Below are 17,279 nucleotides of genomic sequence, written 5' to 3' on the forward strand. Positions count from 1 at the left end.
CTTTTGGAGGGCGAGGTGTTTGTTTGATTGTTTTTGTTTGTTTTGGGTAGATAGATTAGGACACATGCGGCAACAACGGAGCAAGGAAGCAAGTAAATAAGTAAATGTATTGGTAAAGTTGAGTAAAGTCCCCTAGACGTGTGGACTTGGAGTAAGCTGAGGAGGACTGAGTTCAATTCAGTTCAGTTCAAAGAAAGCCATCTGCACAAGTACTGTGGCAGACAACGAGTTGCTACGCTCCCTATCGGCAAAGAAAAGAAATAAAAGAAAAAAGATATCCGATCCTGTAATGCACAAAAGCTCCGTTGGTCACAACCAACAATGCCGTTTAAACGCCTTTTCAGTGCTTCTTTACGCACGGCTCGAGAACAGGAGAAAAAAAAGCGCACAGATGATACAGTGCTTTCCTCTGACGGCTGGGTCTTACTGAAGTGACTGGACCCCGCTATGCTCTGTCGCTAGATAGAGAGATGCATCATCACTATCTGATTGTGCCTTAAATTAGAAACTCGCCGATGATGACGACCATGATTTCACAGAAGCATCTGCGTTTTGGTGACAGTGCACAACACCATGAAAGCACACCACATAAACATAAGCAAACATAAGCATCACATTTTCGCTCAAGAAGGGGGGAAACCCTGGATCCCTCAGTCCTGTCTCGTAACTCCGGTAGCCAATCCAAAGGTGTCGATTTGGAGGGGCCGGGTGGGGAGGGGGACACAGAAACACACACACGCGCGCGCGCACAAGCTTGCGGCTTGAGCTGCGAGCTTTGAGCGCCTCCACATACATCGAGTCTCTCCCGTTTTGTGCCTGACGTGACATGCTCCCTCCCAAACTTTTGGCCATTACATCATAGCTTTAAAATAGCCAAGTCGGTTGAGAGATTACATTTTACGCGCAGTGACATCAGCTGCCGGTCAACTGATGCAGTAGCCTATATCTGCTGCTACTAATCCCCACTTACATTTCATGACTTACAATTCTTATTACTCACGTACGCGAACATTACAAAGTGGTAAAACAGAGGGGGGAACACATTTGCATTATAAAATTTTACTGCAGCGATCATACCTCTGTAAGGTGGAAATCTTAAATATGATCAAAATCTTCAGTGACCCTATAGTTGCACTACCTAAAATATCCGCTGTACTTTTTAGAGCATTACATCATTGTCTAGTCTGATAGATGAACTCATTTTCAACTCGCTGAAACTGCATGTTGCTTTGTTAAATAGACTGGGATAAAACGCTGAAGGTTTGCATGTTTATCTTCCATTCTTTCTTCAGTTTGAAGTTTAACTAATAAAAGGAGTTGTGCAGATGATAGGATGGAGGATGTGCTATAAAGTAGCCTACCTGCGATCACTGTAGGCGATCGTTGACCTCCCTCCGGTTTGATCCACATCTCCACAGTGAAATTGCCTCTGGGTATCTCCACGCCAGGCTTCAGCCGTAGCTGATCTCCCCTGCCGGTAAAATAGACAGCTTTCCCTCGGTCTGGTGAGTTTCCCTCCGCTTGAGAGGAGCGCCGGCGCTGCCGAAGCACCCGTCGCTCCAAGCCGGGCAAAGAGCGTTTGCCCCGGGGCAGACGTGTGGCACAAGCCCCTGGGATGGTGGCTTTCGCCTCCCTAATGCGCACCAACTCCCTCTTGGATCTCCCCTTTTTCCGGACTATCCCGCACTCTGATCCAAAACACAAGATGAGAATCACCAGGCAAGACACCCAGGGTGATGTCCAAAGTTTCATTTTTCGGGAGAAGAAATAGCAAAAAATAAAAAAAATTAAAAAAAATAAAATATGAGGAAAAAATAATAAAAGAAACAGTGGAATAACTACAAAAAATATGTCCACAATGTTCTTCTCTTTGGGATCCTCTCGAGTTTTTCCTTCTCCCTTTTTACAGCGGTAGAATGTCAAACCGTAGAAACTGTCTAAATAAACCCATAAAGCTATGCTGTTTTTCCCTCTTTATAATGCTAAGCCACGACCCCCTCTCTTAAGCAAAACTACTCTGGAGACATTCAGGGGACACAGGAATATTTCATTCATGTATGTGTTCCACGGTGCCTTTTCAATGGGTCCCATTTAGCCAAAGGGATGACTAATAAGTAATCAATCAAGAGGGGGGTCCGGCCGATTCCCCCGCATCCCCCTTTGGACGGTAGGAGTTACTTGCAGAAATCCACAGTTGTCCGCCAAGCTCTTGTCACACCTTTTTGTTGTTTCCTTCCCTACCCGTAAAAGAGAGTAAGTAATGGCACATAGACTATTAAATTCCAAAGGAAAGTGTCAGCAAACCGACCTCTCATATTTATTACAGAAAACAAGAGGTGAGATGTCATTAAAAAAAAAAAAAAAAAAAAAAAAAGGAAATCCAAAACTTCCCTTTTCCTGTGTGCCTGTATAAAAAGTTGAAATGTACTATAATATCTAGTTAGTCAGAAGAGAGACACGGGGACAGAGAGCTGCACAAGTAACCATCGCGGTCCTCATTGATTGCCTGAAGCAGATACACTTGGGGGAGTCGGAGCTCGTTGTCAGCTTTAGAGGACTTCCAAAGTCTTTTAAAGAACAGGTCATGTTTCAAATGTTCAGGGGCTGTGTGTGCGCGCGTGTGTGTTTGTGTGCTTTTTTCATAGTGGGAAGTCACACAGGTAGGCAACTCTCACTGAGGGTAATTCTCTCTATGGCACATAGTGAAAGGATGATGTTTTCGCTGTTTGGAAGGCGTATATGTATCCCTCTAGTGGTTACAGTTTAAACAATCCAGCACTTCTACGAGTCCACAGCACAGGACCTCAACCAAGCACTCTGAAGTCATAAAAAACGAGTTCAGTCTGTGTCGTTCTCCCTCCACTTCCGAAGCTGAAATAGTCCTCAGTGTAAATATTATTTACATTGCAGGAGTCAAGTCATTTATTTTGTAACAAGCCAAATAATATCTGGAACTGGTAAAGAACAAAAAGTGTCGCTACTCACTGTCATCTGGGAAAGTCCTCAGTTTTAAGTGAAGGATAATGTACTTTATGAAAGGTAATTGTCCTGTACTGTCAAAGTCATGTTTCCCATTAAGGCAATTTCCAAATGAAGTAAGCAGTAGATCAGAGAAGTAATGGGAGAACAATGGCAGCTTCAATCTCATATTTACTTAACTTAATTTGATAGATTATATGTTGATTCTTTTTTTTCTTTTATTTAAAAGCCTCAGCGTAATGCTTTTAAACAAGCAAAAAAAAAAGAGAGTCTAAAACAGCTTGTTTATGAAACCTAGCAAACTCTATTAAACTCAGGCTATGTTTATCCTATTATATTTACCACACAAGGACTATTATTTTTTTCAAAGTAACGTGAAAAGGGAAAAGAAAATGTAAGAGATTTGCAAGTTTCAGGTTGACTCACACTTAGTAGTGTTTACCGATCATCGCTTTTGATGGATGTGAATTTGAAAACCACACACTCAAAACTTTCTAAGCCTTTAAGACCGAGGACAAAGGAGTCATGAGTTTCAAGCTGCCGAGTGAAATAAAAACAGTCCTTTGGTCAGTGTTACTGTTACTCTGAGGATAGTTTGACACACAGAAAAGAGAAGGCCTTTACCTTTAGTGGCTTTCCATACAAACGGAGAGCTGGAATGTCAGCATTTCCCTCTGTTTTCCTCCAGTTGTTTGTTGTAAATGTGTGTTTAGACAGCCAAAATTTACAACCTGCCATAAAGAGAAGACAGTGTAAACACCAAAGATTTGCTTTCTTTTTCATATGGCATTGTGACTTTGTGTCGCATATTTCCTTTTGTGTCTTGACCGGGTTCTCGCTGAAAAAGGTGTTTAAAAGTTGCTGTAAGTACTGTAGAGTTTTGCATGGATCTTTTTTTTGCCATTTAATTTTATTTGTTTTTCTTTTTGTAGAAGACATCAGGCAACTTTGTGACCAAACCCTGAATGTTAACACATATTCTTTATTTGCTTGTGAGCCAACTTTTCCTTGTATGTGAGATTGTATGTCTGAAACACTTTCAGACATGAGAGCTTAGGGGAGTTGTTTTTGGAATGCAGTTTATTCAACTTGTATCCATTTAGTGAGCAAAATGCAAGTTTATAGTTATGTTCAATCTACTTTTTTCATAAAATATGGGTAGTATCAGGTGCTAATACTGCAGGAAAATTGAAATGAAAACCTACTAAGGTATATCCAATTACACGATGAAAGACTTCTCCAGTCCTGTAATTACATTCTTCACTTCTTCCCTCCACAGATCAGACTGTCACTCTCTCCTTTTCTGTCTCTTCTGCTTTACTTTTGAAGGAAAACGACTGCTGAAGAAAAGATGGCATAATGTCTCCCAGTCAGCATCCTTTCAGGTTGGTACACTATGTTCAGACTGCGAGGATTTGGAGATGGTGGGGGTGAGGAGGAGGAGGAGGAGGGGGGGGGGGGGGGGGGGGGGTGACCTTTATGTGTGAAACATGCTCACATAAAGGTCATTCACCATTGCTGTGTTATGCAAGGAGATTGAATTGAACTGTTTTAGTATAGTCTTGCACCAACTGTCCGAACCCTCGGGGAATGAACGAATCGTCGTGCTCAAAGTTCAAATCGTGTGCCTTCTTGCCCCATTTGTCAGTAATGGAGCATCATAATAGCTTTTCTTTTCAAAAACAGGCCGATTCCAAGTTATTCCAGGGTTTGATGGTGCAGGAAGGAAGCACAGTGCCCTGTGTTAGATAATGTCACAGTATCCTCCACCAAAATCTGAGTTAGATCATAAAGCAGCGTAACGTCAAGTTCAGAAAGTCATCAAGGTTCATGTGAGTGGACAAAAGAAAAGAAATAAAAGTGTGTTTCATATACATATAAAGTGGTCAAAATGGATAACTGATATATTTTAAGCTTAACAAAGTTGAAAAGTTGTAACTGTAACAGTCTATTTTTTTATCATTTGTTTTCTTAGTGCAGCACATCGTATAATCATGGCGTATAAGGGCGAAGACAATCCCAGCATAAAGACATAGGCCAAGAAAAGCTTTTGTAGTAAGGATAAGAGACATCAGGATTACTTGGCTTCAATATCTAAATAACCCTCCACCACTCACTTGTAACCATGAGAGATTACATGAGTGAGGTCTCGACACAAATGGACAATAAGTCAGTTTTCAATAGAAATATCTGCATGTGCGCGACAGCCATTTAAATGTTGTTTTCACTACAGTCACAAGAATACTGAAACTTTAGCCTTTGCTTCTCGTCCTCCATTGGTGATGCGACCATTGCTGTCCTCCCATCTCTTCCGCATAAAGAAAAGTGGTTGCAGTTCTGGACAATAATCCCGTATTTCCTGCTACACATAGTACGTGACCATGGAGAAATGCGAGTCCAACAGGAGGGGAAAAAAACACATTGTCCTATAATCCATTAATGCATCCGGCTTAATCTGTTACTGTGGCTGTTCTAAAGCGCAAACCTAAATGCTTTTGCCTCATTTTTGTGGATGATCTGTAGAATGCAATGATATACACTTGAGTGTCAACAGTGTTAACACATAAAAGAATAATACAGATTAGGTTTGTAGTAAATATGAGGGGGTGGGGACAATTCTGAAAGGTTGAGAGATGTGAAAAGAAAAGCTCCACTGACAACAGGATTTCATAATAGTGCCAGAACCTGGTGAGGTGGTTTCTTTTTCTAAATATAATGCTGCTACAGAATACCCATTAAAGCCTTTAAGAGTTTAATCCAGTGATACACACAAACACATAACAGGCCAGATATTCAGTCAGCGATTGCATGAAAACTGGCACGCACACATTTTCAGGTTAAAAAAGAAAAGAAAGAAACAGAAACAGTTCTGATTTGTTACTTTTAGAAAGAATATTGCAAAGACAACAGACAATGTAAATAATCACATAAATCACTTTTAATCTCTTTTAATGCTTTTGACAACTGTAAGTTATATGTACGCACGGACAGCAAGTTTAGCTGGACACCGGGAATATTATATATGGACACAAAAATTAAAGACTGAGAGCATGTTGATGGTCAAAAAAAAAAAAAAATCAGAATATGGGCATACTCATGGGAAATGTTATTCATAGTGAGGACAGGTCAGATTACTGCTTTGTATGATACATAAAATCAATACACTGGAATACTTTGTGGATGAAGAGTGAAATGTCAATAATTGTGTGTTTAAATCACATCAGTTGAGGTCAGCAAATCAAACCGTCCCATGTCACATCACAGGTCACTATACATGACAGTGTATAGTCAAAAAAATAACTCAGGCACATGATTGGGAGCTTGTTTTATATCTTTAATTTAATGATAGCTTCTGGGAGTACTTGCATCCCTCTCCTGTGACACATTACATCCTCGCTAGCCTCCCATTCTGCTCCTATGTCCTGCCTTATCGAAGTGAAAGATAATTTATTAGTCATAGCTTCCAGGTATAGAGCAACAGAAAGTGGCAGGAAGACAGGATGTGACCATAGACTGTATATAAAACAATTTAACGACGTCAGAGTGTGAAAAGCAAAGTCAGTGTAGAAAAGCCTTAAACCACCATTCTTTTAAATGGCCAGGAGAGGACGACTTGTCAGCTGCAAAAATGAGCCCAGTTACATCAAAGTTCATGAAAACATGAGTGTAACATGAGCTCTAGACACAATAATAGATATCTTAATATAGGGTGTTCATTTAGTAAACTAGGATCAAACTTAGAGTAGATGAAACGTAAAGGAAGGAATGCTTAAGGGAAAGCTACTTTGTAGCTAGTAAATTTTTAATCTATTCATATATACATAAAGAAATTTCTACATATAAATTGGATGAGTGTGTTGGCAAAGGAAAGGAATTTTAGTATTTGAAAGAATATTTTTTTCCGTGGAATGGAATTTAACTCCCCAAAATGTAAATACAAACTTACTGGCTGATCTGTATTACACAGCAAATCATAATATTTTTTAGATAACTGATTTTAAAATGGTCCAAAATGGCTACAACAGCACACTCACGGTGAGGAGGTCCAGTCTAGTAACTAAAATGTAACTAGTGAATTCTGTCAATCAACATGGTCACACCCCTAGCTCAGTTATTCAGGTACATGAAATATGGTGTGAAGCGGGAAATAATCCATACAGTCTAAAAACATTTTGTACCAGGCTATAAATTTGCTTTATAATGCTCTAAAGCTGATCATTTTAACATAGGCGTCTATGGAGCCAGCCTCAAATAGCACCTAGAGGAATTGCAGTTTATGCCACTTCCACATTACTGGCTTACCTTTTCAACTCTGGTTGTTGCCCCCTGGTCTGAATAATATGGCTTAAACTTATTGAAGATTGAACTGTGGCTTTATAGATGGATATTTTGACCCTCTTGAGACGGAAGCAATTTTTTAAAAGTTGTATAATACCTGGAAAAATTGTTTAACGGGATTTTTAAGCAAATGCAGAATTGTACTGAACACTTTTATAGCCTCCATACATAAATGTGCACTAGCAGTGTGTTCCTCATTTTCACATCCTGGATTTTAGCCACTGTTGTGAGCTGTGTGGTAAACAATAACCCATTATAGGTCCCCGATGGCAACCAAGGCTTGCCCTTGGTTTAACTCTACTGCTTGTGGGGGAAAAATTATATGTGCAGGGGTGCAGAGTACGGCACAGTCAGCACACCATCGCTTACCACTACTACTGCCCCTCCGTCTAGACTTTAGAGCACGTCCATATGGAGATGATTAAAAAGCTCATTAGCCTGCCTACTTGAAATACAGTTGCAGTGACGCTTGTCCATAAAAACACAAAGCAGACCGGTTTCTGCAGTGGTATTAACCAGGTTGAGGCATCAAGTCCCCCGGACTGACAACAATTTGGCACAAACCCCCTGTTCACCAAATGATGACTGAAACTGAATGCATTCCAAGAAAGAAATAAGGAAAGAAATTATTTCTTGGAAGACTTCTAGAACTATTTGCTTGAGGTAGTCTGAGCCATCTGGGTGAGGAAGACTGGAAAAATGTCTGGTAAGGTGAATGGGATATGGCCCATTAGAAGAAAAATGGCTTGGTCTTATTAAAAACATTTAGGGCGACCGAAGACTTGCTTTAAAGGCAAGCAGAGATTTGTGGAGAGTGCAAAAACTAAATCCGTGCAACACCCATTCCCTGTTTCTCACAAGTGAATTTGAAGCATGAGATTTAAAAGATTCGCTGGACCAAAAGTCAGATGCTCTGTGCTTTGCAAGAAAAGGGAGGTGCGTATGCATTCATGGCCACTCGTGTTGTAGCGCACGTTGTAGAAATTTGTTTTTAACACTGTACCATCAAGAAGGTGTTCCAACAGGCTGATCAGGAAACCTCATGTAACGACATCTTGCATTGTGAACATGTACATTTGTGTATCAGGTGAACAGAAATAAATTAAATGCTATTCTGTATCTACATTGTTGTGTAGACTGGCACTTAATAGCTGCAAGAACAGTTGTAAAAATATTGAAAAATTAGATATAACTTTTTTTTTTTTTACACAAATAATACTGTTAATATTCCACTTCAGCATTCTGAAAACACACAATAACTGTGTGCACTTGCAGATTGACTACATACAACTGTTTTGCAGTACCCTAGTGCTCTGCAATCAGAAAAGTCAACACAACTGGGATATTTGCATGAGCTGTACATGCAAGAGTGACTAAGACTGAAGCCTGTCACAAAATGGACGAGTTCTACTAAAGAATGAACAAAGTCAATATTCTTTCAAGTATCCTCTGTGAGCATTTTACAAGTTTCAAGTTTCACAGCTATGAAAGTTTTCGCTTTAGTAATAGAACCAAGCTTCATTGCTAAACATCTTTGAGGTTTTGTGCTTCATTGGCGATGCAATATTTGCACTAACATGAACAATAAATGGAATAACTTTGTTCACAATGTTCAGAAAGCACAGAGGTGCATGGAGAGGTCCCAGTAGAGTCATGGCCTTGTGCATGTAGCACTCTGTGGTTTATCTGAATGACTGTCTTTGAAAGGACTGTGGCTGAATGGAAATAGCTTCATTGAGAGCCTGGAAGCATGTTAAATACAAAGCTTGAACATGAACAAATATTTTGTGTGTCAGTGTAAATGGGCGAACACCAGTTAATTTCACATTTACATGGAAAACAGTATACATCCTGCTGTTTGTTTGAATGGCAACTTTTCAAAGCGTTCTTGACTTGCATCAGGTGTTTTTGGTTGGTCGGTTTGTGCGGTGAAACCGAGTTGGCACGTTTTAAAGGTGTAGACATTAACAAGGAGGCAAAAGAGCAGGAAACAAAATAAGCAGGACTTTGTAAAGAACATACTTTATGGTCTTATGTGTAATTTGTAATTAGTGTGCTTTGTTGCAAACATCACTGATGTAATGCAAGTACTGGTCCACTAAGAAAGGAAACTTAATGTGTTTAACAAAATGTGCTCAGTACAATGCAAAAAGTCTGTAAGCAGAAAAACACGCTGCAGAATAAGTCAGCAGCGCATAATGCTACATCGAGATGAGCAAACAATAGGCACGTGCTGATTTGGAGTCAACAATGCAACACTGCACCTTAATGTGTCTGGGCCAAACAATGCAAAAGCCGATTATGCAAATTGGGGTTATCGAGGGCACCACAATGTAACAATGGCACCAAGTTGATTGGGCTGTGCGCGTGCACACTACCCATTCCCCATGGGTTTATTTTTTTCCCCATAGATGCCCTTCCTAAAACCCCCTACCCTGTGGTCTCTTTTGTGAGGCCTCATTAGAGACCGCTGTCAATTGGAAGGACAAGGGTCATGGCACAGGATCAGATTGATCGATACCCCCCAGCATGATCAATCAAGTTGTCTTTTGGTTTCCACCAATAGGATACCAGCTTCTACCAAAACAAAGGGGAGAGAGGGGAAAAAGAATGCCAGAAAGAATTAGGAGCATTAAGAATAGGCAGAATGTAAACAAGCCTGCCTGGCTGAACAGAATCCAGAAGCCTCCTTTTCCCCCCTCAATTTAGAATGACATTGTCGAGGACAATGTCATTAATGAGTGGCGCTACTCATTGATGAGTGGCCTGCGTCATCGTGATGCACCTGTAATGCCCTTGGGTCTTTCTGTCTTTGCTCTAGATTTGCAACACTTTGTTGGAGATTTAGATCAGTAACTGCACAGTGATCCATTTCCTATGAAATAACAATCGCGCGCACACAGACAATGGCTGTCTTCATCTTCTTTAGTGGTCATTTTTTGAGCTAATATTAGGTTAATAGTGGTACACATTTGTCTTTAATCATTACTATGGAAAAATTCCACTTTTTTTCTACTTCCATTTAATTATAAATCACCTCATTTCACATTTCTAAATTACAAGTCGCAAGCAAGCTTTTAGCATTTGCAGAGTTAAGAAAATTGAAATGATCCATTAGCTTTGATTATCAAACAGTCTTAACAAATGGGCCAGGTTTTTTTAAGGATCCTTTCAAATTAAAATTGCCCAGTGTGTATTTTCAGTAGAGTGCTGCTTACGAGCCAAGGAATTATTCTCCCTAAGGAATAATTCCAGCCACCAAGGAGTTACAAATCATGGAAATGCGATGATGGAATATAGAAAGGAAAGGTGATTAGTGCCAAATCATCAAAAACATACTTTCTTTACCTCATTTCCCGAGCAACACTTTGCATGACATTAGCTGGCCAAGAGCCAGACATAAAGGGCGTGCCGTAATGGGCGATTCTGAGGTGAAAGATAATTCTTTTAAAGCTAGCAGCTATACAACACAGTCATGACATGCAGCATCAAAATGGATTTGGGTTTGCGCGAACAGACTACAGCTTAAAAACAAGAAAAACAAAAGAAGTCTTGAGTCACATGTCGTTTCTTTATATTTTACTGGGAAATGAGATTTAGGTAAGCAGATGCAGTGATTTATTGAAATGTGTTTAAACATACATGGAAATAGACTACATGGGGTAAAAACAAAGATTATACAACTCTAAAAACATTTTTTTTTTTAAAAAACCCCACAATTTTCAACATAGCCTGAACTCTGTTTGGGAAGCTTTCTTCAGGAATACAGTACAGCGTTCCTGATTTTTATTTTATTTCATATATATTTTCCTTCCAGACTTAATTGTATTTTTTTTAAGTGCTCTTGAGCAATATTTCTCCGGGCTCTTTGAAGGTCCTAAAGTTTTTCTTTGTCTTTTTGCCTTTTTTCCCACTCATTTTCAGTCCAGTCCTTGTACCTGACCATTTTTAGAGAAATATTTCTTTGTTCGTTTAATCACTTAATTCTGACCTATAAATCACTTAAACATAGAAAAGGCACTGAACTCAAGACATGAACCAGTGTTGTGTCCACACATAATGGAAATCTGAGAAAGCAACCAATTTAAATTGTATCTTTAGACCCTTTGGTACTGGTAGCCTACCACAGAAAAACACAATGTTCCAATTTCTTTAGGTGAATCTACAAAAAACGCCCAAGATAACAGTTCACTGGGCTCAAAATAGTATTTTTGCACCAACAAGATGATTCCCAAAGAGCTATTTCCTGAAAACGTTGTCATATCTCACCATGGTATGTAGTGTGTCATTAAAAAAAGCGGAGAAAACTGGACAAGTCGAGGGCAAAAAGGGAAGGAGGACGGAAATACTATTCCATGTTTGGATATATTTTGATATTGCTAGGGATGATGCAATGATCGGGGACCATTCTTAATTTCGTTGTACCTGTGACAATGACAATAAAGTTTCTGATTCTGATAGATACATACTGAAGATATCAAATATATGAAGCAAGATATATGTAGCAAAAAAACTGATAAATAATTCTAAATGTGTCTTATATTTTAGATTCCTGGAAGTAGCCACTCTTTGCTTTGTGTACAGCACTGCAAACCCCTGACCTTCTCAATGAATTTCATGATGTGGTCACCTGAAATGGTTTTCACTTCACAGGTGAGCCTAGTCAGGGTTCATTTGCGGAATTTTTTTGCCTTCTTAATGGGGTTGGGACCATCAGTTGTGTTGTGCAGAAGTCAGGTTGACAGTCTCATTCGACAACTGTTAGAATTCATATTATGGCAAGGACCACTCAGTTAAATAAAGAGAAACGACAGTACGCCATTACTTCAAGAACTTTGAATGTGTCCCAAAGTGCAGTCACAAAACCCAAAAAGCATTACGAAGAAACTGGCTCACATGAGAACCGACCCAGGAAGAGTCATCTCTGCTGCTGAGGATAAAGTCATCTGAGTCACCAGCCTCAGAAATCGCAAAGTTAACAGCACCACAGATTAGAGCCCACATCAATGCCACACAGTTCCAGTAGCAGACACATCTCTACATCAACTGTTCAGAGGGGACTGCGCAAATCAGGCCTTTAGGTAAAGGTAAACGGATGGTCTCTACCCACCATGAAGCATGGAGGAGAACGTGTGATGGTGTGGAGGTTCTTTGCTATTGACACCGTTGGAGATTTATTCAAAACTCAAGGCACACCGAACCAGCATGGCTATCACAGCATCCTGCAGCGAGATGCCGTCCCATCTGGTTTGTGTTTCGTTGGACCAAAAATCATTTAATGAGGTGTGTCCAAACTTTTGACTGGTAGTGTAGTACACGTTTTGCCAAGAAGCTCTGCTTTTATCTCATCATTCCACTTGCTAATTTTTCACAGTGGTTATATTTGCAGTACCCTTCTTTTAGAAATATCATTCACTCTTTTTTTCTTATAGCGGACACATAAAGATTTTAGCAAGTTGTTCTGCATACAATTCCTGCTGTTACCCATGATCCTCTTGTGTTGGATTACGAACATTCAGGTCTTAAAAAGTTGTTCTCCAGGCTTTACAGGCTTCATGAATTTCTCTGATGCTTTTTATGAAGTTGCTGCAATTTCGGCACACTTCACACAAACCAGTCTTTCTTGAGAGGAGCAGGTTTTACCAATAACCACCCTGTATGCATTTATTTATAGGGATGGGTACCTCTTCAGCCCACACTTCCAGTCTCATCTCATTGATTGGAGCACCTCAAGAGGTAGTTTTTAGACCACAGAGGTTCACATAGGTTTACTTCCAGCCTAGACTGTGAAAGTTTAATCAAAGTGTTCAATGAAAGGCATAGAAAGTACAATTTATTTCTCCATTATTAGTTTAGTGAGACTGTGTCTGACTGTCATTGTGATTCAGATGACGCTCACTAGTTTCACCTCACTACTGTGACAATACTGCAAATTGCAAATGGATCTGAACACCAGACAGAATGATCTTGATCAACTCCGTTTCGATTCCCATTTCCTCCTGATTCAGCTGCTGATTACTGTTTCAGCAGTTTCATTTTTAAGACGTTTAAATGGCGCAGCAGACAGAGGAATTACAAACCGAAGGTGTGAGAATAAGACATAGTAAGCCAAGGCAGAAGAGTCCATTTTTCCCCCCGACTTCTCACATTTTGTAATAACTCTCAGACGATATAATATCTTATTTCAATATACTGCTACTTGTCAAACCTGAGGAGCTCTTGGTGAAGATATACAAGATCATTAATAACAGCATGTGAAGACCAGTGTGAGAAATCCTGAATATAAAAGTTCAGCAAAAGGGTAATGATGTCTTTACTCAAGACAAATAGGGCGGATTCACTGATCCCCAAAATATATGGTCTTCATTAAAAGGGTCTAAAATTCAGATTAGATAATTGTCTGCCTCTTGTCATTGTCTACAGCTCTCTGAGCCTGCATGGAGAGGCTGGAAGTGCTCCCCGAGATCATGAAAACCATTAATAAATAATAATGGTGAGATCAGGGAGACATCACTGGAGGGCTAAATCTATTCCTTAGAGCAAATTTAACCTTGACCTTCTTATCCCAGTGACCAAGCTTCCCTTCCTTAAGCCAAAGGTCAAGAATCATATTTTCAGCCTAATGTGTCCCTTCAAAGCAGACTCGGATCTAAAATATTGAAATGCTACCATTTCTACTGTTATAGGCAGGGAAAGGCCTTATTGTCAGACTCTTTTTGTGCTCCTTCAGAAATAATATTATCTACTCCAACAACGCACCGCAGACACATGCAAGGAACACAGACACTCCTTGATGTTTATCATGTGTGCCAGTAAAGGCATCTAGTTTTCAGTATTTATACCATATTATATCTCACATGGCTTTGGGGAGGGCACAGATGCTCTGAGAGCATCGTGAGAAACCACATCATCCTTTTGACAACTACAGGAAGACTGGGAGCTTGTATATGCCGTGCGTGCCTGTGTGCACATGTGTGCCTGCACAGGTGTGCAGAGGGAGTGAAGCAGGCAGGCGAGCGGACAGGCGCACTGGGTGCCTGTGAGGTCAGGGGCTAGGTGGAGTGTTAGCGGGAACGACACCTGACAGCAACTCGGTGGATGTGCCCTGGCAGTTCTGTACATTCATGTCACTACTGATAAAAGTCAGCACCTGCTGAGCAGGAGAAACTACAGTGGTGGTGCCACCGGGTCCTCCATACAGGACAAGGAGAGGAGGATGAGAACACTTCCTTCCGCCTGTCCTTCCCTGTCCCTCCAGCGCTCACTGAGCAGACGAGTTGCGACAGCTGTGATAGGTATTGGTTGGGCAGGGGTGAAGATGCCAACCTTGTCAGTGCCAGAGGTTGGGAGCAAAGCTACATGCACCACCTGATTCGGACTGGGAAAATGAAACCTGGATGCTTCTCTTGTTGTTGTGTAACAGCCAAGGGCAAAAGGAAGTCTACAGAACTTTCTCTGTTACTAGAAATGTTGCTGGATGGCTGCGTGTGTGTTACCGCCTAAAGTACAGTTATCAACTTAATGAGCTCGTTTTTTTTAAGGGTCTGTGAGAAGAAGTTCAAATAAAAACGGGCCCAAAAAAGTCAAAGCAGTGAAGGTGGTAAACGTAAGTGGGATATAATGATGTTAATTGTTTTCCTGGAGTCAGGGAATTTTTTTAAGGTTCTCTGGAATCCTCTCACTGTCCAAAATTGCTCACATAGAAGGTTCCAAATTGCCCATATTTAGCAATATAAATATCAGCTAAAACTTTATAATACCCACTGTAAATAACCAGGTAGGTGAATAGTTGATTACATTTTAATCTTTCTTATTTAACAGTGCAATAGTAATTATTCTGTAATGCACATGTGATGACCACAGTGAGACCGACTCTCAAATGGTCATATTTATGATGCCTAAACCTAACTGCTAGAAAAAGCAATCAAAGTAAACAAAGGGAACAGGGCACAAACCACAGTCTCTAGGTTCACAGTCTTTAGTGACACCTGCCAGCAATCAGAACTTTATAGGAGCCTGCTACATCTAATATCCAAAGAATGTTTACAGATGCACTACCCAGCATTAAGCAGCATTATGCAGTCATACAGCACTTTCATTCCACTTTGGGTGGAAAAAAGTAGTTAATTTAACAAAAAGTGCATGTCTTTGGGAGGAATTAGGGTAGGTGGAGGAAACTGCCACAGACGCGGCGAGCATTCACACACTCCAACAACAGACAGGCCTTAGCTGACCAACCAGGTGTTTTGAATCAGGAACCTTTTCGCTGTGAGGTGACAGTGCTAACCGCTGCACCACTGTGCTCTCAGTCGGTTATTTAGTGCTTGTTAACAGTGCTGGGAAAACTCACAGTTTAATGCAAAGTCAGTTAAACTTCAAGGGATACCAGTGGGCCAAGTTAGGATAATCTACACCTATGACAATCCTGCCTTAGTGCAAATCAAATCGACAACAGGTGCACAAAAGAGGTGACAAGAAGACCATCCTCAACAGGGAATGGTTTTGCCCATGGTGGCCACTGCGCTCTCCTTATCACTCCACTACTGATTTTTCTCTACTTTTGCTTTTTTGTCAGTGTCCTTGTCACTGCTGGTAGCTTGAGATGGTACATTAAGCCTATTGAGGTTTCAGAGGTAAACGAGTTTCTCCACAATGGCACATCTGTGCGTGCTGTCACAGGAATGTTTGCTGTATCTTCCAGCAGTATCACAACTATGGAAGAAAACACCAGGAGATGAGCCATTATATAGGACAGACTACTTAAGTTTACCTAGTTCTCCATTAATTAATGGTTATTACCATTCCAGTTTTAACATGACAACCTGCAACATAGATGCAATATAACAAATGCTAACCTTAACCTTTGAAGGAAATAATGGTTGCTGCAACAGAGCAGTAAGTGAGTGGCTCAAGAGTGCGTAAGTAGAGATATTGCTTACCTCTTTAAACTTGAATGAAACAAGTAAGCAAGTTTAAAAGAAACATAACTTTTTCTCTCATTATTTCAGTATGTAGAATATATACACACCTATATAAAACCAGGCAAATGGGCATTTGGGCATCGTGCGTAGAAATGTGCAGCTCTTCTGAAATCGTAGGAAATGAAATGCAGTTTTAGCAAATGTTTGACTTTTGGTTCAAATGCATGGCCATTCCTGAGCCCTGTGTTTGTAGTTCAATTCAACTGAATGTTATAGCACCAAATCACAACAGTTAGATCGAGATGCTTTATATCGTAAAGATCCTACAATAATATGCTGTGCCCAGGGCTAAGTTTTTAATGTTTGTTCATGTTTGTAACATTAAATGCTGGTTTGCACTGTATTGTTCATTATTTAATTCAAACACTCTGCAGTTGATAAAAAGCCACATTCTGCCACCTAGTGTTCACATTCAGGGGGACAGGGGGAAAGACCCCTTTACATTCATCTGCTGCCACATTTGTCATATTCACATTACAACGTTTAAATTCACAATTTTAGAACTTGGCAGCAGTGAATAAACAAGTCGTTTTCTCTCTATATGACTTTTGTGCGTGCGTGCTGACCGCAGAGCAGCCCCCACGCACTCCTCCTTACTTCAGAAAGAGCTGATCTGCAACTTCTCTGTAACCCAGAACAAAACGGAAGCAATTGTCCAGTGGGCGGGTTGTTTTCTACATTTTTCTTCTCCAAATGACTGAAAATGAGGGGCCGGCTATAGAGCAATTGGTGCCGTAAGCAAAAACAAACTTTGCAAGTCAAAGTAGTAATAGCTTGTGGAAAAATATCACCTTCAGCAGAGGGGTGTTGAAGAGAGGAGGTTAGGTTGCAGAGAGTGTGTGTGTGTGTGTGTGTGTGAGTGAGTGTGAGGGGGTTGGTGAGGCACTGGAGGAAGAGTGGGGGAGGCCAACTTGGATGCATGTGCTGCAAATTAGGCAGGCAGCCCCTCATGTTGGTAGCAGCGGAGGAGGCAAGAGCGCG

General features: G+C 40.5%; 1 protein-coding gene across 1 annotated transcript in view; it reads right to left on the minus strand.

Moving 5' to 3' along the window:
• pappaa (pregnancy-associated plasma protein A, pappalysin 1a) overlaps positions 1-2,337 on the minus strand; it is a 115,377-nt gene extending 113,040 nt beyond the window's left edge. Inside the window, exon 1 of the mRNA XM_026173684.1 lies at positions 1,362-2,337. Coding sequence (XP_026029469.1) covers positions 1,362-1,752 — 391 coding nt within the window. The 5' untranslated portion in view covers positions 1,753-2,337. The remainder of the gene's footprint in view (positions 1-1,361) is intronic.
• Positions 2,338-17,279: the final 14,942 nt, after the last annotated feature.

The sequence above is a fragment of the Astatotilapia calliptera genome, chromosome 7 (genome assembly GCF_900246225.1).
Source record: "Astatotilapia calliptera chromosome 7, fAstCal1.2, whole genome shotgun sequence".
Taxonomy (NCBI): Eukaryota; Metazoa; Chordata; class Actinopteri; order Cichliformes; family Cichlidae; genus Astatotilapia; species Astatotilapia calliptera.